The sequence below is a fragment of the Thamnophis sirtalis genome, unplaced genomic scaffold, assembly GCF_051295495.1.
Source record: "Thamnophis sirtalis isolate CommonGarterSnake01/CBP01778 unplaced genomic scaffold, rThaSir2_p1.2 scaffold_5, whole genome shotgun sequence".
Classification (NCBI taxonomy): Eukaryota; Metazoa; Chordata; class Lepidosauria; order Squamata; family Natricidae; genus Thamnophis; species Thamnophis sirtalis.
The window spans coordinates 128,304,563-128,326,702 of record NW_028261385.1 but is presented as its reverse complement, the minus strand read 5'-3'; the positions used below and the strand labels follow the sequence as shown (position 1 = coordinate 128,326,702).

Below are 22,140 nucleotides of genomic sequence, written 5' to 3'. Positions count from 1 at the left end.
TATTTTATAGTCTTCATTAGGTAATTTTAAAGAAATTTCACATTGTGAAATATAGAAATATACAGGCGTCAACTTGAATGTTGATTCATGGATATGTTCAGAAAAACACAGTGGTTAAATTTGTATCTAGAGATGAACAGAATAGACTTCTCCCCACCTTTTGATGCTGTTGATTTCCCTGAGAACACTGTAATTGAAAGTACCTGAATAGGAATGTCTCAGAAGGAAGGCTGAAATAAATGATCTCTGTTTGTAGACAATTGCATGTGGATTAGCAGAATTGGTTTGAATCCAGCCCCAGCAATCTCATCCATATGCATCCTGTTTTGGGGCATATTCTAAACATTTTCCTAATGAAACTCGAACTTCTTACAGATTAAAAACTGGAGACACTAAATTCACTTTGAGAGTTTCTTTGACTATTGCTGTTTTTCATTTCACAAATATTTTAGAAGGTGGAAGAAGTTTATATAGATAACACCACTCCTTATCCAATAAATAAACGATGAATCTAGTTACACTGTTTGTATTTGTTAATCAAGGAATCAGTTTATTATGCTTAATTTTTACCCCAAAAAAATGTATGGATACGAAAAGAAAACTATGGAAACTCAAAATAGTACTCCACATCAACCCAATGTTCAGACATCATTTTCTTATTATTCTCCCAGTTTAGCTTTTGGAATGTTAATTACGCTGAAAAATAATAACCTAGCGCATTGCATGAACTCAATCTGTTTGCTTGGTTTCTGATTTAGGGTATTATGAGGACACAAATAAATGGGTTGATCAAGTAATCACTTTCTACTTGTTATGTGTTCCATGCCCTGCCCTATGCAGCAACATGACTGAGTTCTTTTATTTCCCTTGTCAGAAAGCAACATAAGCCCAGTGGGGTAGACAGTTCAGCTACATTGCACCATGCCATAATGTCATTTTCAAAGAAACACAGTCCTGGAGGGACATTGAAGTCCTTATAAGAATCGGATTTTTCCTTTGGGTAATTTTATCAGTACAAAGAATTAAGATGGTCTGTGGAATTGAATGGATGCTAATATACTAACCCTACATAGATGTCTTACTCAAAGTTTATTGAGAATCTTCTATCTAGCACAATAGTGATTTTATATACAGCACCTAAAAGCATAGGGTATCCAAATGAGAAAATCATCTCTTAAGGTTTTTCCTCAAGCTAAAGATCAGCTTCATTTAATTGTATAATGCTCACATCACATGAAGGAGCTCACGGGAAGTTCCTTATTTTCCTTTTGTTGTTGTTGTTGTTTTGAATTATGTCCCCTTGCTGTGTTCCATATGGCAAGTTCTTTCAGAAAGCAATATTTTGGGGAGAACCACTTTGAAAAATCCATGTAACACAAAAGAATGTGGTTATTTCATTTTCCCCCTTTCTGGTTTTGCTTACAGTTGGCAATGAAGCAATCAAAGGAAATGGATCAGTTGAAGAAAGTCCAACTTGAGCATGTAGAAATTTTGGAGAAACAAAATGAGCAGGTAACAAACACCTGGCTGTAAAAGAAAAGGGAATCTAGGAGTTGTGACCTGTTATCTGGTTATTGATTTATCTGAGGCAAGAATGACTTATTTCATTCATATGGGTATGACAAGTGCCCTGTATGTCATTTATAATCTATAGACCAGGGGTGTCAAACTCATGTCATCATGGCGGCGTCACGTGATGTATTGGAACTTTTTTCCCCTTTGCTAAACCGGGCGTGGTTCCTGGCTAGTGCGTAAAGCATCCGGTCCGTTTGACAGCCCTGCTATAGACCATGCCAATATACGAACCAGCACTAAGAATACAAGTCTAGAAATTTCAAGTAGGCATGTTTAAGTTTCATTCCAAAGCATTATGTTAACTGTAGCCTAAAAGAGAAGCTTTGAACTGTGCCTGTTAGGATGTCTTTTTGTGTCCCAATGGCATTTTGAGAGGTAATGAAAGGACCCCAGTAGCTGCTTGCTGAAATGGGGAAACTAAAAGAGATGTGTTGTATTACTGGAAACTAATCTTATGCAAAGCAGACATTTAGACAGAACTGAAGTCGTTTCAATCTCTTTCAATATTCGCTCTGATACTCCCTTAGTGGAAGCAAAGCCAATCTATAAGCATCTTCACTGCTGCTTCTACTATTGGTACTGTGACAGACAAAGGAGAAGCAACCTGCTGCTCTTTAGGTTTTATGGATTTCAGAGTTCCAGTTAATATGGACAATGGCAAGTGATAATCAGAATTTTAGTCTAGAACATCTGGGACATAGCAGATTGCCTACTTTAAAAAAATATTGTAAGGAAATTTAAATGTAGTTACTGGTAATTTTTGTTATAGAAAAAAATGGTGTTTTTCAGTTCAGTTATTGTGAAAACCATGCTAAGTGAACAAGGACAGATAAAGATCAGTTTTTTCCTCTTTTGTTGAATCCAGTATGGTGTGAATAAATCATTCTTTCTTAAGTTAGGACATAAAAACATTGTAGGTTTGTCTAAAATCAGAATCTTTAGAAAATACTCTAGGTTCCATGCAAGTTATTTATTGAGCAATAATCTTATTTTCTGCCATATTCTACTATACATGGAGGGGGCAGAGTGAATGAGCATGTGCTCATTTGATATAATGTTATGGGGCTGGACTAGCAGCAGGGAAATCTGATTCTAGTCCTAGCTCAGGCACAAAAACATCTGGTTGGCCTTAGGCCAGCAGTCCCCAACCTGTGGGCCATGGCCTACGACTGGGCTGTGGCCTATTTGCAACTGGGCTGCATGAAGAGCAGGCCAGTGTGCATGCACGCGCAGCTCAAGTCACACAACTGGCAAGCCAGTGCACTTGCATGGCACGTGCAGCTCAACTGGTGCAAGTCGAGCTGCGCACGCATGTGTGTGCACACTGACCCACCACTCATGAAGCCCAGTTCCCCTCTCTCCCCCCCCCCCCTCCAGTCAGGCCACCAAGCCACAAGGTTTGGGGACTCCTGCCTTAGGCCAATCACTCTCTCTCAGTTTTAGGAAGAAGGAAATGAAAAATCATTTCCAAAACTGTTGCCTAGAAAACTTCATAAATGCGTAGATGTGTCCAGGTAGCTGTTAGAAATTAACTGTGACTCAAAGATGATACAGTGATACCTTGGTACTCAACAATTTTGAAACTCATCAAATTTAGTACTCAACACAGTTTGATATGAAATTTTTGTCCCGGTACTCATTGTTTGTTTGGTACTCAGTACACAGGCTAGAACTTTTCAGTGTCAACTGCCTTGTGACTCACTACATTATTCTTTATGGGAAAAAATTGTTTGGTACTCATAGCTTTTGATATTCATTGTGCCTCCTGGAACCAATTAACATTGAGTACCGAGATACCATTGTGTAGCTATGTAGATGAGTATGATGCAATACTGCTTTTCATTACTTTATCATTTCTGCTATAGTTCTGAATATTATTTCTACATAATTTCCTTCATTACTGACATACTCAAAACTATATACTGGTTTGATTAATTTTTTCCCTGTCATTTAACTCAACTTTATCAAACTCAAACAAAAATTAGTGACTTGCACTAGAAACTTATACTCTGAATATAGGTATACCCATTAAAGGGTTTGCGTTTCTCTTTCTTTCATTTTGAAAATAAGGTGAAAGTAGAGAAAGCCAGACATGGACTAGACTAGACTAGACTAGACTAGACTAGACTAGACTAGACTAGACTAGACTAGACTAGACCAGAACAGAATAATCCTTTTTTCTTGCATTTATATGTTGTTGTCATCTCACTTTTCATTCATTTTATTTGCTTCATTGTGTTGCTGAACTTTGATGTTATTATTTTTGTACAAACAGCTTTTGAAATCCTGCCATGCTGTCTCTCAAATTCAAGGTAGGATTTATGTACCCTGAGCAAGCTATTGCTACTATATAGATATCATTTGATGACTGATCCATATTGGCTTGATTTGGAATCAGTTTGGTACTTAAGAAGGTTCCAAGAATTATGTTGACATGCATCATATTGCCCGGTGTACACACTACTAGAGTGTGTACTCCCAAAAGCTGGAATTGTATTTGTAGGCTTTAAATTTCACAGATGGCTAATTTCTTTTAAAATACATCTCTTAGTTTTGTATGTGTCATGTCTTATTCATGTCTAGGTTTCATACAAAACATTTGCCCACAATTATGAATCATCTAAACATAGGCATCATACGTAACTGATAGCTACTTATACTGAATAACTAAGTGTGTGCATTGTAATCGGTCAAATTCTGCATGAAATTGGACTAAGTCAGTTCATTCAAAGTAAACAATTCTCACTTTTTGTTGAAAAACAAATCAAATATGTTGCCCGGGGCAGGGGGGAGACCGCCTAGCTGTAGGAACAAGTTTTTCAGGGACACTTCAATCATCACATTTTGGGGGAAATGTGTCAACATCTTTGCTTGCAAATGTCATCCAGTTTCATCAACAATTTTAGTTTTCCATATTTCACATCTGACTTGAGTCCAGGCCAAAATGGGCAACTTCTGATTTAGAACTAGCAGTCAGGGCTACTTTTTGAAGCCTGAAACGTATTCAGACTAGAAACATTGTAGTTTAGATAGAACCATTGTAGTCTCTCTCTCTCTCAGCCCTAGGAAGGGCACAAGGGCAAACCATTTCTGAAAAAACTTTGCCAAGAAAACTGTAGAAACTTGTACAGGCTGTTGCCAGGAGTCAATGCTAACTTGAAAGGGCCAAAAATAAATTATTAATTTCCATTTTGTGTGCCCAGCACTAGTGAATATTGTAACATTGGTACAAACACACTTGTCCAATTGAGATTTCTCTGACTTCGTTGTCATTATTTCCAGCATATTTTTTAATTGTATCTGAAGCATGTGATCAAATTATAAATAATTTATATACGGTAAGTAGCAACTGTCCCTTTTTTTGGAGCCATTGTTTAAAACACTGTGCAACCTGTCTTACAATAGGGCTCCAAGAAGTACAGGAGAAGCTCCAGTTTTTCAAATCAGATCAGTCTGGTTTAGACAATAGGGATGAACAGATAAACCAAACGAAGTGAAAATCATTGAAATATAGAAACTTAATTCTCAGGCACTGTCAATTGTTCATGAACAAAATGCTACCAGTTACATCATGTGACTGAAATAGTTTCGAGGCAGGCAGGTAACATCACCACTATTACTTTTATTAATGTTATTATTAACATTATTAATACGATAAACAGGAAAACTTGTGGGGAAAAAAGACAGCATAACCTAACACTGCCCGATTCATGCTTTTCCAGAAATCACGTTAGCGGACTAAACTGTTAACACATTATTTCCAACTAAAAAATAGATCTTTGGGATATTTGAAAAAATAGATTGTAGCACAGTCAATTCCAAAATGTGCTGATAGTTATAAGATTTCTTCTCAAAAATAATGTTCCTGATGGAGAAGCATTACCAGGAGCCTGGCTAATTTGGAGCTCTACCAAGCATATTTTGTATCTATTAATTTTTTTCTGAAAGGAGATCAAAACTGCGTAGTATGCTGGCAAAAGAGAAAAGAATATGGGGACAATAGTGAAGTAACATTCCTGAACACACAAAAAAAGGAACATAAAACCTGCTATTGGACTTTGACATAGACAGAGAGGTTCAAAATAAATACAGGTAGTCTTTGAGTTATGACCACATTTAAGCCCAAAATTTCAGTTGTCAAGTGAGACATTTGCTAAATGAGTTTTGCCCCATTTTACAACTTTTCTTGCCACTGTTGCTAAGTGAATCACTGCAGTTAATAAGTTAGTAGCCTGGTTGTTGATTTTCCCCAATGACTTTGCTTGTCAGAAGGTTGTTGATTTTCCCCAATGACTTTGCTTGTCAGAAGGTCTCAAAAAGTGATCACATGATCTTGGGACACAGCAAAGGTCATGACTATGAAGCAATTGCATAACATCTGAATTTCGATCACATGATCATGGGGATGCTGCAAAGATCATAACTATGAAAAACGGTCATAGGTCACATTTTTTCAGTGCCGTTCTAACTTTGAATGGTCACTAACTGAACTGTTGAAAGTTGAGAACTACCTGTATTCAGGTAGGTGAACTAGGAGAAATGCATGGCTTAGTCTGCCAAGGGTGGGTCACTTTGACTGCTTGCTTACCTGTGCCACTTTGACAAAGGCAGTGGGTATGTGGCCAGTTGGGTCCACAAGTTAATGTGACTTCTCATGATGATGTCATGAAACTGTGGCCCATCAGAGCCTGTAAAGCGTACCTGCCAATGTCATAGCATAATTGGGCTGCCCACTGCAAAGAAATGATGCTTGGATCCCGCCTAATGTGTTAGTTTTAATTTGGACCGCAATTACTTTCAGGTGCTAAACCATTGAGTGCCCTTGTTCTATATAACATGGTGAAAATCATCCCCGCATGTAACTCCATCTTTCAGCAGTTTCTGAAGGCCTGGTTTACTTGGTCATCGAATGGCTTTTAGCTGTAGGATCCCTGAATTCATTTGGAAAAATTCAGTTGTTGAATTATGTCAGATTGGTCAGTATTTCAAAGCAGGCTGTACTTTTTTATCAGTGCATTGTGTTCCAGATTTGGGATTTTTCTATTATATCTTGACTTGAAATGGGATTCATTTGCCGTAAAAATATAAGGGGATGTTCTCCAAAAAGAATCATATTAATAGCATCTGCCCTAAATACTTAGATTTGTATTTAATCAGTGAAGAATTATATTTGCCTAGTATAAATAAACACTTTAGACTTGATTTATTCAGTATCTCTTTGCCCGTTCTGAAGCTGCAGGAAGCACCACAAAATGTTGTATGGCTCCCTTATATTTCCCCTTTGATTCATGGGATGATTCTGAATGTTGGTCTGTTTTATCACAACCCTCCCTCCATAACACAGAATTACAGCTCCAAGAACCTACAGTAGGCTCATGTATTGTCTTATTCCTCTCCACAATCCTGCTAACAGCCCAATTCTCCTGCTTTGCAGGCCAAGGAGATGCAGCAGATGGTGAAGCTAGAGGCAGAGATGGACCGCAGGCCTGCAACAGTGGTATAAAGCTCCAATGCACAAACTGAAATCTGAGGCCATCTGATTTTTATTTATTATTATTTGGTCTTTGCAATGATAATTCACCGAAGATTGGAAGATGGGATCTCTTTTGCTTAGTGTCAAGTAGCAAATCTAGGCTGAAGAGCTTGGATTTTGGGGTCCGGGCGGGGGGAGGGAATACTGTACTTTATTTTTCCAAATGAGACTCTCCTCAGACGAAAGCAAATGATTTTAAAATCCAAGAGCACCACCCTTAACATGATGGTTGTCTTTATCTGAATTATAAACACAACACTTGTTTCTGTTCTTGAAATGTTTAGTCTTGTTTGACTTGCCTTTGTATTTTATATTATCTTTTGCCTGGGCTTCCTTGACTTTGGAAAGACCAACAACTCTACTGCAATTTCCCAGAATTAATCTGCCTCCTGAAACAAGAACCTTTGAAGAATATTTCATAAGATTTCCCCTCCCCTCCTAAAGAACCCTACCTTGTAATACATTTGATAGCGTCAGTGGCTATCTTTCCATGACATTTTGATTTTGCCATGAGGACTGCTTGGAAGAAAATGTTACCAAATGAAGTGTTGCCATGGGGAGTCCACCTTTTCCAGATGTTTGTTTCCCCATTCTGTTCCTCCTCTGTCCTCTAGTTATTCATGTTTTCCTTCCAATGATGAGTCTGCATTCTATGGACATTTGTTATGCCCAGTCCTGATAGGGCTGTTTTAGAGGATATTCTATCCCTTTGTCTGTATCTGTGGGTTTTTTTCCCCCTCCAAAAATATTTTATACTCTAGAAACCTTGACAATGTATAATGCCACTTTGGCTGCATAGAAACAGGCTCCGTAAAGGTATAACTTATATCAGTATACGATATTGGGGAAACTTCCATCTATAAACTTTGTAGAATAGATAAATGTTCATTATTAAAGCTGTGCGGGTTATTTCTGTGTTCAGAATTTCATCATCAGCAAGTGCCATGCTGGGCTGGATATGTCTGAATTAGAAGTGGTATTTTTTGTAAAATCCTGTTGAAAGGATTGCAAGGTAGCAAAAGACTGTTCCTGTGCCATATTGATCTATGATGCTGTAGTTAAAAAATAAATAAATGAAGGAATTGTATTTTAGGCACTCTAACCAGAGTTTACAGACTACCTAAAGCAGTGTTTCTCAACCTTGGCTACTTGAAGATGTCTGGACTTCAACTTCCAGAATTCCCCAGCCACCATTCGCTGGCTGGGGAATTCTGGGAGTTGAAGTCCAGACATCTTCAAGTAGCCAAGGTTGAGAAATACTGACCTAGAGGTTGCATTTCAGTTAACTTGTCACCAGACCCAAATACTACTGTTTTTGTCTTCTAAGATTTAAATAAATTTTGGGAGGAGGTTGTTCTAACTGTGATAATATAAAGTATTTATATCGATTCAGTCACAATCTTGTGGAAAATTCACATTCCTGTAGCAACTTTGACAGTAGTAAACAAGACCTCTGCTTGCATGTGGTAACAAACACCAGTTCTGACCAGTGAATATTTTATGGCAACACAGTCATTCTCTTACTGGTAAATAAGTGCAGAATCAATGTACAAAACAGAATATTTGACTAACAAAATATCAGTATAAATAATATACATATATATTTGTGTATATGAATTATGTGGGCATTCTTACAGGTTGAAAAAAAATGTGTTAATTTAATTTTACACACTATATTTATGCAGATTTTCAGACTTTCATATGAGGAAATGATCCTTTTTATGTCTGTTAGATATCCAAATAATTTGCTACAGTATTAATGTGCACGTTCTCAAAGCCCACTGTAGTTACAATACAGAACAGTGCACGTCAATCTTCTGCTTGGAAGACTCCATGTTATCAACATAAGCAAGACTATGGGAAGCGGGTAGTTTAGAACAAAATCAGATAACTGATTTCAGTAATACTCACTACTGATCACGTTGTTGTATATGCGTGTACAAACTGATTCAAGCTATTCCTAAAAATGGCATATGGAGATAATTATGTAATTGTTCTGAGATACAACTTTCAGATTCTCTAATAAAAAACCCTGAAACAAAGTTAGGATCTATTCTTGTGGGTCAAATGATCGTGTGTGTGTGTATGTGTGTTTTAAAACATCTTCCTCACACAAATTTTTAAGTTTTTCAGCCTAACCTGCTTTGACATCCTTATGACTTTAAGATATATTCTTTATCACATTGCAGATGTCTCACTAAAAAAAAACCTAGCTGGTTTTACCTAATTGTACTTTTTATGGAAAACCTCTTAATCCAGCTAAATCCTATTTGAAAAATACAATAAAAAACACATTTTATATTCAATTACACTAGAAACACCTTTTTCTTGATGCTAACTGTGTCAACAAGTACTTACTATATGGCGCATATATGGATCATTTTCCCTCCTTAATTCTTTTTGCCTTTTCCCAATCTTCATTTCTGTGGTGTTACACAGCAGCTGTCCTTGTGACAATTAACTCTGCCCTGGTCAAGCTTTTAACAATTCTGAAACAAGTGACACTGTCTGACTCCCATTGTGAGGTCATTATCAACCTGTTTTATATTGTATTTTTTTTATGTGAGTCACTGAAAGCCATTTTTTAATGTGGCAGCGTAAAAATATGCTTAATAAATGTTCCGTATGATTGCCACATTACATTAAGAGACTGAAGATCTCACAGTTGGGGATCCCTGGTTTAGATGAGGCCCACTTAAGACTGTTGTCATAGTGCATAGCTCTTCCACTGAGAATTTCTTAAGAATTGCATCTGGGGGGGCTATTCTTTTTTCTTTCTTCCAAAGTTCCTGGTGAGTTGAGAGGGTCTGCCAAGAATAAACTCTGGCATTAACCACAGGAATATTAGACAGTCACACCATCTGCACCCTTCTACTTGACTCTGACTCCCAAGAACTCATCTCAATCAGCAATATTTCTGCAGCTTACATTCATTAGAGTGGTGCCATTTTGTGCAGAATTAAAAAGGAAATGAAATGTGTGAAAAATTAGCTTCTGCCTTCCCTATAAGTTAGCCATTTGTATTTGTCTATTACTACTAAAGTATAGAATGATTCTTGTGCTAAAGTCCACAAAAGGTGTTTTTTAACACAACCTGGGTTTATAACTATTCCATATTCTCAATATGGCATGTCTAGCATACAGAGATTTTTAAAATCCTCATTAACCTTGGCTTTATTATACTACAAATATTTATGCCATCCAAATTTCAGGTCATGTCAAAAGCCAAATGCTAGATAATTTAAAGGCTGGTTGTGATATGGAGATAGAAAAAAAATGCCAATTCTGCAGAGTACACCTATTTTTCCAAAAGGCATAATCTTTATTAAAAATACTCATGATTTGGACTTCAAAATAATTTAGCTGCTATGGTTTCTGAAGTGGCAATATTACCAAAGACAAGTTCATAATCCTGTAAATTTGCTTTATAAATGCAAACTTCTCAGATGGAGGTAATAGAAATCCTTCTGTGAGTATATAAACCATGTATTTAATATTTTAAATAAGTTCCCAATTTCTTTTTTTAATTTTTTTTTATTTTCAAGCAAACACAAACACACAACACATATAACATAAAAGTCTCTTCAACTACATACAGTGTGTCGATTGGTTACAAGGTCTTTCTGCGTCCTTTCCATAGTCATCACTTGAATTTTATCAAAATTCACATATTGTCAATCAAAATACCTTCGTATACCTTGTTATTATGCTTCCTTTGTTTGATTATCACTATTGTCTCTCCATTTTAGACAAGGTATTCTAAATATATAACCATTAATATTATAATGATTCATTATATCATCTTCAATATATCCAAAAATAAAGACTTTTTCTTATCCTATTCTGTCATTCTATTATCATAGCATTGATAACATTTTCTAAAAATTTTCAGTTCCATGTTTTTCCCATTATTAATATCAATTTAATATACATGTATACAAATTGTTATAATTATTAAACATCCATTAAACCTAGGTATTATTACATCCTTTCAACATAAGGCATATTAAATTTGAAGTAAATTTATATTATGACATTTTATTATGTCATCCTGAAATCATCCAATGATATTACATCTTTATATTCTATTCTATGTAGAATTCTTTATCTTTTATAAAAAGGCTTTTCAATATCATCATCCATAATCCTCACTTACAGTATTGTATAAAATTTCATATTATCAATCTTGCATATATAAATGCTTTGTTATCATTATTAATCAGTTAGACTATAGCTATTATTACATTGTACATAGCACTCAAAATTTAACTACATTTAACTAAAATTTATTGTGACATTTCATTTCATCATCCTGTATCCTTTCAGAAATAGTGTAGTCCAATATCTCTTGCCATTTGTAAAGTCTGTATGCTAAATGTTTTCTTGATAAGTCTTATGTGGACTTCTCTTAAGAACTTGTTCATTGCATATCTTATAAGGATTCGAAACCCTCTATCTGCTTCAGTTATCATCTTAACTTTTGTTATCATTAGTGCTTCTGCTGAGATTACTCTCATTATTTCTGACAAATTTTCTCTCCTTTCTTCATCTATGTTCTGACATCTGAAATAAAGTTCTGGTTCATCAATCTCTCTTTTCCATATTTGACACTTGTCATTTCCTTCCACTCTCAGTTTGCTGTCAGTGCCAACAATTTTCTTATCACTTTCATATATCTGTTATTTTTTTCAGCACTGTCCTCAAACTTCATCACTGTCCCCGTACTTTCTGTATTTTGATCTATAATTTCAAGCCTCTTTTCAATTCTCTCTCTGATTATTAAAACTTTTTGAATTTCTAAAGTTCTTTGCAAAGTTAGTGCCTTTTCTTCTTCACATTGTGCAATTTTCCAGGTTATAACACTGCCAAAACATCCGAGACTTTTTAGGTTTCAAACAACTTCAGTGGAGTTTTTCAAATCAAAGCTTTCTCTTTCCTTCAAAGGAACACCTGTATAAACAAAACCTTTTCCACTGACCCTTTCAGTAAACAAAGCTTATAGGTTTATCAAGCCTCTAGCCACTAGATGGCAGTGTTACCTCTTTTCCATCTGTTTTTACCTCTCTCTGTAAACTCTAAGCTCCAAAAGAGGGGAAAAAATGTTTAAAAATTATGCTCCGTCCAAGCCTTATGAGAGAAGAAACTTTTAATCCACGAATACAAAAAATGGAAAAAGTATACAGGAAGAAGGGAAAAAAAAGACCAGTCCAGTTTAAAAGTAAGAGGCATTTGTAAAAAGTCCATCCATAAAAAACAAACAAAGTTAAGGTAGAAAAGATAACACGATAGTTTTAAATCAGGCTTAATTCGCCGCTTATTTTCTTCTGTCTTCAATTTTATTTTAAACTCCAAGTCTTTTGGGTTTTCCCTTCTCTAATAATAAAAAAAAATTCTCACCATTTTGACACACACACTGTCTCTCCTGTACTGCTTCTGTTTCAGGGGCTTGTCCCAAACTTCTGCCGCCATTTTGGCTGCTTCTCTTGTAGCTGGCAAAAAGAGTTTTCTCCTGGATCAATCAGGGGCTTTGCGATGCCCCTGAGATCAGCAAGACATGCTCTCTATCACTGTTCCTTCAGAACAGTTTAGGTCCAAAAGGACCATCCAGGAACAGAGATATCGACAGCAACCCTGGAGCCCCAAGATTGCATGTTGTGTCATTGTGACATTAAGCCACGCCTCTCTCCCCGCAAACTTCTCAGATGGAGATAATAGCAGTAGTTCTGTGAGTATATAAACCAGGTACTTAATATTTTAAATGTATCACCATTTCCTAAAGTTTCTGATCTAATATGATACAGACACATTGTTTTTTCATCACTCATTATAGAGACATTGTCCACAAAACATCCTGCACTAACAGGGAATGCCACATTTTAGACTTGCCTTTTCACTCCCTAATTGATAATTGCACATTCAGTGTGTTGCTCCTTCCCAAACCAGCTTGATTATATTGTTCCTTTGTTTGCTAGAGAGACCCAGTTTGATCTGGTGGCTAAGGCACCAAGCTAGAAACCAGGAGATTATGAGTTCTAGTCCTGCCTTGTCATAAAAAGCAGCTGAATGACTTTGGGCCAGTCATTCTCTTTCAACCCAATTCAGTTCAGAGGGGGGGTTGTGGGGAAAATAGGGGGAGGAAGGAGTATCAGATATGTTTGCCACCTTGAGTTTTTTTTAATAAAAATAATAAAAGATGAGATATAAATAAAATAATAAATAAATTAATATCATAACAAAGATGTGTGCTTCTTACTACTACTACCATAATCAAATACAATGATAGTTTTATCTGAAAAAAATCATCTTACATCCATTGCTTCCAAAGAAACGTAAAAACTACTCGCATTAAACTGCAGTTTTGCTTTCCATAATGGTAAAAATCCATTCTTTCTGCCACTTTCTGTGTGGAGAAGACATGGAAACTTCCGTTCCACCCTATCAGTTTTGGAAATTACATTGTAAATCACTGCTACCTTTCAGTCAATAGAAGTCAATAACCTCACTTACAAGGGCTGCATTCGGGAGCTCTGAATTGAGAGAAGAAATTAGAGCAGCTGCTCTTTTCTTTTATGAGCCCAAACCTTATCCTGGAACCAACTGTCTAATTTAAAAGTTACCCACTGCAAACAGCATACTGTTTCCCTGGTATGTCAGATGTCTGGATGCAGTATCCTACCAAGGACAGTTGAAGTGTGTGTTTTGAAAAATGTAGCATTGTCCAGAGAAATCACACAAGAACTTGGAACAATGATTCTATGATGGCTTAAGCTTTGGAGATGATGGGCTTCCTTCTACAAATGTAGGATGGTAAGGAATGGACAAAGGAATTTGCTTCTTCTGATAACATCTTGGGGGAAGGAAATCTGGCTGGTCATTTCAATACATTAGAAGCAGAAAATACATTCGATCAAGAACTTAGCAAAAATGACCTACTTCCAGAGGTGATATTCATCAGGTCCTGACCAGTTCTGGAGAACCAGTAGTGGAAATTTTGAGTAGTTCCGAGAACCAGTAAATACCACCTCTGGCTGGCCCCGCCCCCATCTATTCTCTGCCTCCCGAGTCCCAGCTGATTGGGAGGAAATGTGGATTTTGCAGTAATCTTCCCCTGGAGTGGGGAGGGAATGATTTTACAGTATCCTTCCCCTCACATGCCCCCAAGCCATGCCCACAGAACCGGTAGTAAAAAAAAATTGAATACCACCACTGCCTACTTCCCAGCCTTCAGGAAAAATATATATATGTGAGATTTTCTTACCTTCTAAGTATATTTGGTTGAAGAGTCTACGGTAGTTTGACAGTTGAGTGAATTCCTGATTATTTGTCATTTGCTATTGCTTAGAAAACATGTTAACAACAATGAACAATCCACCTTCAGCCTTTGGCAGATCTCTTAAAGACATCCATGCCTCATTCCACCCCTCCCCCCCCAAACCCCAACTGGTTTGAAAATTTAATGACTCTTCCCCCCCCCCCCCCACAGCTCAGGGAAAATAGTCAATTGGAAATCTCAGGTGTATACATTTTTTGTAATCTCCTATTGCCCCATTTAAAATAATCTTGCTATTGGTTTACGGATGCATCCCACCCCCTCAACCTTGGTGGGATTTGTTTTTTTTACAGAACTCTGAATCAATTTAACTTGTACTACTTTGGTTCTAAAGGGAAATGTTTAAAAAGAAGCAGGAGGAAGAAAAAGAAGACATGCTCCATCATTCCTACCATAATCCAAGTGGGCAGGAATTTGGAAGCGATGGAATGTCCTGCTAATTAGAATTGTTCTGTTAATTAAGATTGAGGGAAATGGGCAGTCTAGGAACACAATAAGTAAAATAACTAAATAAATAAATAAATAAATCTTTCTATGGTGGCACAAATAAATCTCTCATTTGTAAAATCAATCAATGGTGCAAAGTCAGTTGATCATTAGTCAAAAAACTGTGGGTAGAGGAAATTGAGATACTACTTTAAACCAATGGGGGGGGGGAGGGAACACAAAAGAGAGTGGAAGAATAATCAAGAATAAACAACATTTGCCACTTTTATTAGAGAAAAATTCTTCCAAGCTGTCTATTGAAAGAGCAGAGGAGAGGTAAATAGTTGACAATTAGCAATGAAAAGCTGATGAGGAATCCAGGCATGAATTTGATTAGTGGTTTGAAATAAAGTTTGTCTTGCCTTTTGCAGATGATAAAAAATAATTATCCAAGGTTAATCTGTAATCGTTTAGCCAGAATCCTCTCTCCATTTGGAGCTGCAGACACTGGTTGAGAAAGCTCGGCTCACAAATATATGTTCACAAATAGCATATTGCATAATAAATAACTTTGAATGGTGGGTCTTAGAAAAGATCAGCTGAAATAATAGACACTATGGAAAAGGAACACATTGTTTCTGCTGATATATGTTGCTCCACACTGCACTCTCTTATAGCACACACATCACACATACACACTCACAGAGACAGGGAGAGAGAAAGAGAGTTGGTGAATTTATAATTGCTCTATATATAAAGATAAAGGTTCCCCTGCACCTATGTGCTAGTTGTTCCCGACTCTAGGGGGCGATGCTCATCTCTATTTCAAAGCCGAAGAGCCAGCGCTGTCCAAAGACATCTCCATGGTCATGCGGCCGGCATGACTAAATGCCAAAGGAACACGGAATCCTGTTACCTTCCCACCAAAGGTGGTTCCTATTTTTCTACTTGCATTTTTATATGCTTTCAAACTGCTAGGTTGGCAGAAGTTGGGACAATAAGGGGAGCTCACTCCGTTACACCGCGCTAAGGATTCGAACTGCTGAACTGCTGACCTTCTGATCGACAAGTTCAGTGTCTTAGCCACTGAGCCACCGGGTCCCTGCTCTTATGTATAAAGGATGCCATTTTACTAAATTACATACTGAAGAAAATACAGGGAGTTTATTAAAGCAGCTGCTTCTTTCTCTTCCTCCATTTCTTCCTTTCATCTGAGTAAAAATAAAGAATGCTTTACATACATTAACCAACACATTAAGCAATTGTATTGTTTGACATTTATAGCTACATTTGGTTTCCTGCACCAAATGTAGCTATAAAATGCTTTATTTTAATGGCCTGTATTTTTCCTCTGGTGACATTACATTTTAATTCAGGGTATGAGAACATTTATATCCAGAATCTGCTTGCAAATGACAACTGGAAGAAAAGAAACTTGCACATAGGATGCTGAAGGAAGATTTCTTTATGTTTTCAGCAAATACGAATTGCAATATCTTAAATTTAGTTTGGTTTTGGTTAAAAGTATAGATTTTTGTAAATATATTCTCCAGATTTTAGTTACTTTATTTCCTTCCCTTGAAAACAAACTCCCTGAAGTGCACTAAAGAAAATGAAAATGAGAAGAAATTACCTCTTCTCATCAAAATTGTTGTGATCCACATAAAACTTCCACTATTATCAACTTCATATCGTATCATATCAAAATTGATCATATCAAAATGAGGAAATCTAAGGGGTTTGACAACAGTATTATCAATCCAGATGTCAGGCCTGCTGTTATATTCCTTTTTAGGATCTTTGGTCTGCCACACTCTCTCTTATTTCATTATGCTGTTTCATTACTGTAATAATTGGGGGAGGGGATAGAAAGGAGTAGAATTGTGGAATGTGTTGTCATTCTTTTCTAGAAGCCCAAGGTCATCTTTCGTCTCCGCAACTCTGCATCTGACCGGAACTAGATGGGTGGAAATGTCAGCGTGGGCGAAGAAGATTGGACCATGTGATGGATTTATTGGTGTGGGGATAAGATCATGAACTTTCAACTGGGTGGAATCCCAGGAAGCTTTTAGATTTGGGATTCCACAGATGTGCCAACATGTCTGTCTTATTAAATTGGAACTTTGATGAAAGTTATGTCTTGAGCTCTGATTTAATTCTGCATGATAATTGGAACACTGACATTATCCCAAATCTATCTTTAAAATAAATCACCAGCAAAACACCAAACGGGGGCTGTGAGGGGTGCTGATTTCCCAATGCTGACTGACCCAGACAGCATAAAATATCCGCGAAGAAAATGAGCTGGACAAGACACTTGTCCTGGAAGGGGTCAAAACTGTACGTTCCCTCATGGTTGAGGCTGGAAGTTCTACAGTGAAGCCATGAGGTGGAACCAGGAGGCCACTTTGGATTCCTAAAAATGCTTCACCTCACCAGGCATCAATTTTGGTGCCCAAAGATGAAATCAGAGGTGGAAAATTTTGTAAAAAGCTGTGCTACTTGCACAATGATGAAACCACTGCTGGAGAAGTCCCCTGGACGACTACAATGAGTGGCCAGCCCTAACTGACCATGGGAAGAGGTCGCAATGGACTTCATCGTCGAACTCCCAGATAGCAGTGGGAACAGAGTAATCTGGACAGTTATTGACTTGGTTTCCAAGCAGGCACACTTCATCGCTTGCTCAGGGTTGCCGTCCACAAAGAAATTAGCGAAAATATTTGTGAAACACATTTATCACCTGCATGAATTGCCCAAGAGGATCATTTCAGACCGCGGAGTCCAGTTCAAAGCCAAGTTCTGGAGAGAGGTTCTGAGGTCCATTGGGTCCACACAAGAACTGAGCTCAGAGGTTCATCCAGCATGAACTGCGCAGCAGAGAGGGCCAATGCGGTAGTGGAACAATACATCTGGTGTTATGTGGACTATCAGCTAGACATCTGGTTGGACTTGCTACCCTTCGCCGAAGTGGCATACAACAACGCAGGCCACAGCAGCACTGAATTAACTCCTTTCCAGATTACCAATGGCATGGAATTTGTTGCCATGCCTGAGTTGCCTAGAGAACCTCCCTCCTTCATGTCTCTGAATGAATGGATGGACACACTAAAGAAAGGATGGGAAAATACGAAGAAGGCTCTAGCAGATGCAGCAGAAGCCTACAAGAAGCAAGCTGATAAACACCGCTCACTCCAAAACCCCTTTCGTGTAGGGGACAAAGTTTTTGTATCTACCAAATACATGAGATTAAGAATGCCCAGCCAGAAATTTGGTCCAAAATGTCTAGGTCCATTCCCAATCGTGAAGATAGTTAACCCAGTTACAATTCAATTCAGTCTACCCAGAAGTCTAGGGAAAATTGACCCAGAATTCCATTGTAGCTTGTTGAAGCCAGTAATTGGGTCCAGCATAAGAGCATCCACCCAGGTTCCCCCCCCCTCCTCCTGTAGTGGTAGAAGGGGAAACACATTATGAGGTGAAAAAAATCTCCAGAGGTTGCTTACAGTATTTAGTGCATTGGAAGGGGTACCCTTTATCCGAAGCCACTTGGATGAAAAGTTGGGACCTAAAAGGGGATAGGTTAGTAAAACAATTCCATGAGAAGTTTCCCGATAAGCCAAAGGGTTCCCCTGGGGAGGGGGGGAAGAGGTGGTTAATTTTGTTATGTTAACTTTTTTGTTATTTTCTTTTCAGGAAACGTTTTTCTTCTGAGGAGAGGCCGCCTGTCAGGCCTGCAGTTATATTCCTTTTTAGGATCTTTGGCCTGCCACACTCTTATTTCATTATGCTGTTTCATTAGTGTAATAATTGGGAGGGGGAATAGAAAGGAGTAGAATTGTGGAATGTGTTGTTATCATTCTTTTCTAGAAGCCCAATGTCATCTTTTATCTCCGCATCTCTGCATCTGACCAAAACTAGATGGGTGGAAATGCCAGCATGGGCAATGAAGATTGGACTATGTGATGGATTTATGGATGTGGGGATAAGATCATTAACTTTCAACTGGGTGGAATCCCAGGAAGTTTTAGATTTGGGATTCCATAGATGTGCCAACATGCCTGTCTTATTAAATTGGAACTTTGATGAAAGTTATGTCTTGAGCTCTGATTTAATTCTGCATGATAATTGGAACGCTGACATTAGGGGTATTTTTAAACTTGATTTTTCAAACATACTATATTTTGGTATGAGAAAAGCAGGAAGCCTTCTTTCATTCTTCTTTAATTTATTACTTTCCATGTAGATTTGCTCCATAGAGAGATTTGAGATAGACTGAATCATAGGTGTATTATTGTGGTTGAGATTGGACTATGGCACCCATTATACCATCTGAAATCATATTCTTTTAGTCAAATCCTCTTTACATTGGAGGGGAGAAAAATGTATCTCTTGAAGACTCAATGACTGGGTTCAAAAGAAACATGGCAATATTTCTTGGGTGTCCAAAGCAATCTGAATGCTCATTAGTGAACATAATTTTAAATTTTAATTTTTTGAAGAAAATAGGGCAGCTTTGCTTGTTCTTTTCCCTGTCATTCCTTTCTTCCCTTCAAAGAAAGGAATTGGAGGAGTCACCAAATTCCAACAAGGGACTGAAATCACTAAAGGGTTATGATATAATAATGGTTGTCATTCACAACAATAGGGTATGAAAGTACTGGTGCTCAGATGTGCTTCTTCATGGTTAATTTCCTTCTGTCCCATTTGCAGTACAAATTGGCACAGCTTGGAACATCTCTGTCCAGATCCCCATTTCAAAGCATCCTGACTTTAATAATTAAGAGGCCCTGATTTGGCCACCACCATTTCAAATAGGAACAATGGTAGCATTTATTTACAGCCATTGACCAGTCACCAGTAATATATACAAATACAGGAAAAAGTGACAATATTGTAAGGAAATTTCTGGTTGCTTAATAGGTTTTCCTGATTTGTATTTTTTTCCTTTAAAATGTTAAAGCTATTTATTTCTAGAGAACTTACCAACAAAGTGGGAAATCACATTTTAAGCAAAATCCAACCCTAGATTTAGTTCCATGTCATTTACAAAACTGTGCAATCCAGATGTTTAAGCAGTCTCCCAAATGGAATTCACAGAGTCAGAATACTCATTTAAATACCGAAAGAGAAGCAAAGTGTTTGGACATTATCATATCAATCCCTTTGCAGTCATGAAAACATTCCTTTGTTACTTGCCTTCTTGATTTTAACCACAGATGGATTTAAGAAATAGCTGTAAGATCAATAAAACTTCCAAAACAAAATTACTATGTGACATAATCAAAACATAAAAAACAGTCTACTGCAGTATTTCACCATATCATATGGATTAATGTGGCATTTCAAGTACTAAACTATAACAATAACCTGCCAATGTCTTTTACAAAAGATGCATAGGCGTGCAATATGCACAAAATGATAATTGTTAACTGTAATTTGATCTTATAACAATATAAGTTCAACTTTAGGTCAAAATATTTGACCAACTATATTTGGTCAAATAATTGTTACAATTAAGATCTTGGACACTTCAGTTTTTGTTTTTGAAAATTGAATTTGCTATCGTTCAACCATGTGTCAATGTTTTTATTAGACTTTTTAAAGAACATATTAAATATGCTAGTATATATCTTGGCAAACATTTTTGATGCATTTCTGTTAAATTATTCATTTTAAGTACTGGAAAATCTTTCATATAGAACTATTAGTGGGAAGGATATCTATTCCAAGATTTAATGCATGGAAAAATGGAAATAAAGAAAAAGCATGCCTCCTAGACATGTGTACCATATCAGATAACTCCTTTTACTGTTTAAAAAAAACCATTTGGAGTACCTGAATTCAGGATAGGGGGATTATGTTCTTGGATACAAAGTATCATAAGTTGATGATTATATCCCCAGGATGATTAACTGATTATTAGCCTTTCTCATTTATTGTGACACTAACTAATTCTAACCCATTATACATTTAGGATCAATGAACTTCAATGAACTGGATTGTTTTCCTGCAGCTCTGGTTGCAGCAGATTTTAGCTCCCTAATGTCTGCTGCAGAAGCACTCAGTGGTGAAACATTGGGGGGGGGGTAGAGGGAAATCTGGGTCTGTGGAGTTGGTTTTTTTTTTTTGCAAAATATAATCTTATTTTTAAAAGTCTTCTGTCTTATTTTGGATTTTCACTCCCTGCTAAATTTGATATTTACGAAATGCTTGATTTGATGCCCTGATATAATTTTAGGCCTTACAGCAATTGCTTTCTTCCAGTGGTGAATGCACAAACAGAGCAAGGAACAATTTATTGCACGCCAAAATTAAATATAACATTTTATATTTCCCAGTGCAATCCTATCCATAAAAATGAATTCTATTGAGTTTAATGGCATTTCCTTCCAGGTAGAAACTCAGCATTACTACTTACCCATGTACTGTGTGTTTGGTTAATTTGGATGCTCCCTAGGCAGATATGCATAGAAGTGTAGCTTTAGAGAACTACATTTCAAGTGCAATGTGCCTTTTTAAAATTCAAGGAAGTGCCCTACTTGGAGCAGAAAAAAATCTTTGGAAACCAAATTACATATCTCTAATACAGTGTTTTTCAACCTTTTTTGTGCAAAGGCACACTTTTTTCATGAAAAAAATCATGAGGCACATCACCATTAGAAAATGTTAAAAAAATTTAACTCTGTGCCTATATTGACTATATATAAAGTGTTTTTCCCACGGCACACCTTACACTATGTCACGGCACACTAGTGTGCCGCGGCACAGTGGTTGAAAAACACTGCTCTAATATATATGCTTTTGACGAGTGGATATTGCAAATTTAAGAGAATTGAGACATATTAAATTTGATACTGAGTTTGCCAAAATATTTGTTAGTAGTGATGACTAGAATAAGGCTTCAATTCTATGGACATGAATGCATAGGTTTATACCCACAGGAGGCTGGGATATGAGTTGATTTAGGGAGTGTTCATTGTGGGAAGGAGGAGCCACACTACTGAGCAAGACTATCTATCATGGCTTACTCTGCTTCCCTGTGTGATGGTTTGCTTCCACAATCACATTAGCTTCCATCAGAAAAATCTATGGAGGCAAATCTCAAAAGGAGTGATCGTACGAGTGCAGCAATTTCTCTAAGTGCAAAGTCTGGCCTGGTGATGATTTTATTGTATTAAATCATACTTATAATTGTCTTCCTGCTAAGGACTACAAGGTGATTTGCATTACATCACCCATCACAGTACTCTACAACAATACTGTAAGAACGATT

General features: G+C 37.1%; 1 protein-coding gene across 5 annotated transcripts in view; it reads left to right on the top strand.

Annotated features, from left to right (window-relative positions):
- The window catches only part of PLCB4 (phospholipase C beta 4), a 164,911-nt gene extending 155,761 nt beyond the window's left edge, over positions 1-9,150 (top strand). For 4 of the 5 annotated variants that reach the window (XM_087716870.1, XM_087716868.1, XM_087716869.1 and 1 more), the window contains 3 exons: positions 1,426-1,512; positions 3,851-3,887; positions 7,010-9,150. In XM_087716870.1, coding sequence (XP_087572996.1) covers positions 1,426-1,512; positions 3,851-3,887; positions 7,010-7,098 — 213 coding nt within the window. In that variant the 3' untranslated portion in view covers positions 7,099-9,150. The remainder of the gene's footprint in view (positions 1-1,425; positions 1,513-3,850; positions 3,888-7,009) is intronic. The other variant, XM_087716871.1, reaches the window with a different exon arrangement.
- The last annotated feature ends 12,990 nt before the right edge of the window (positions 9,151-22,140 follow it).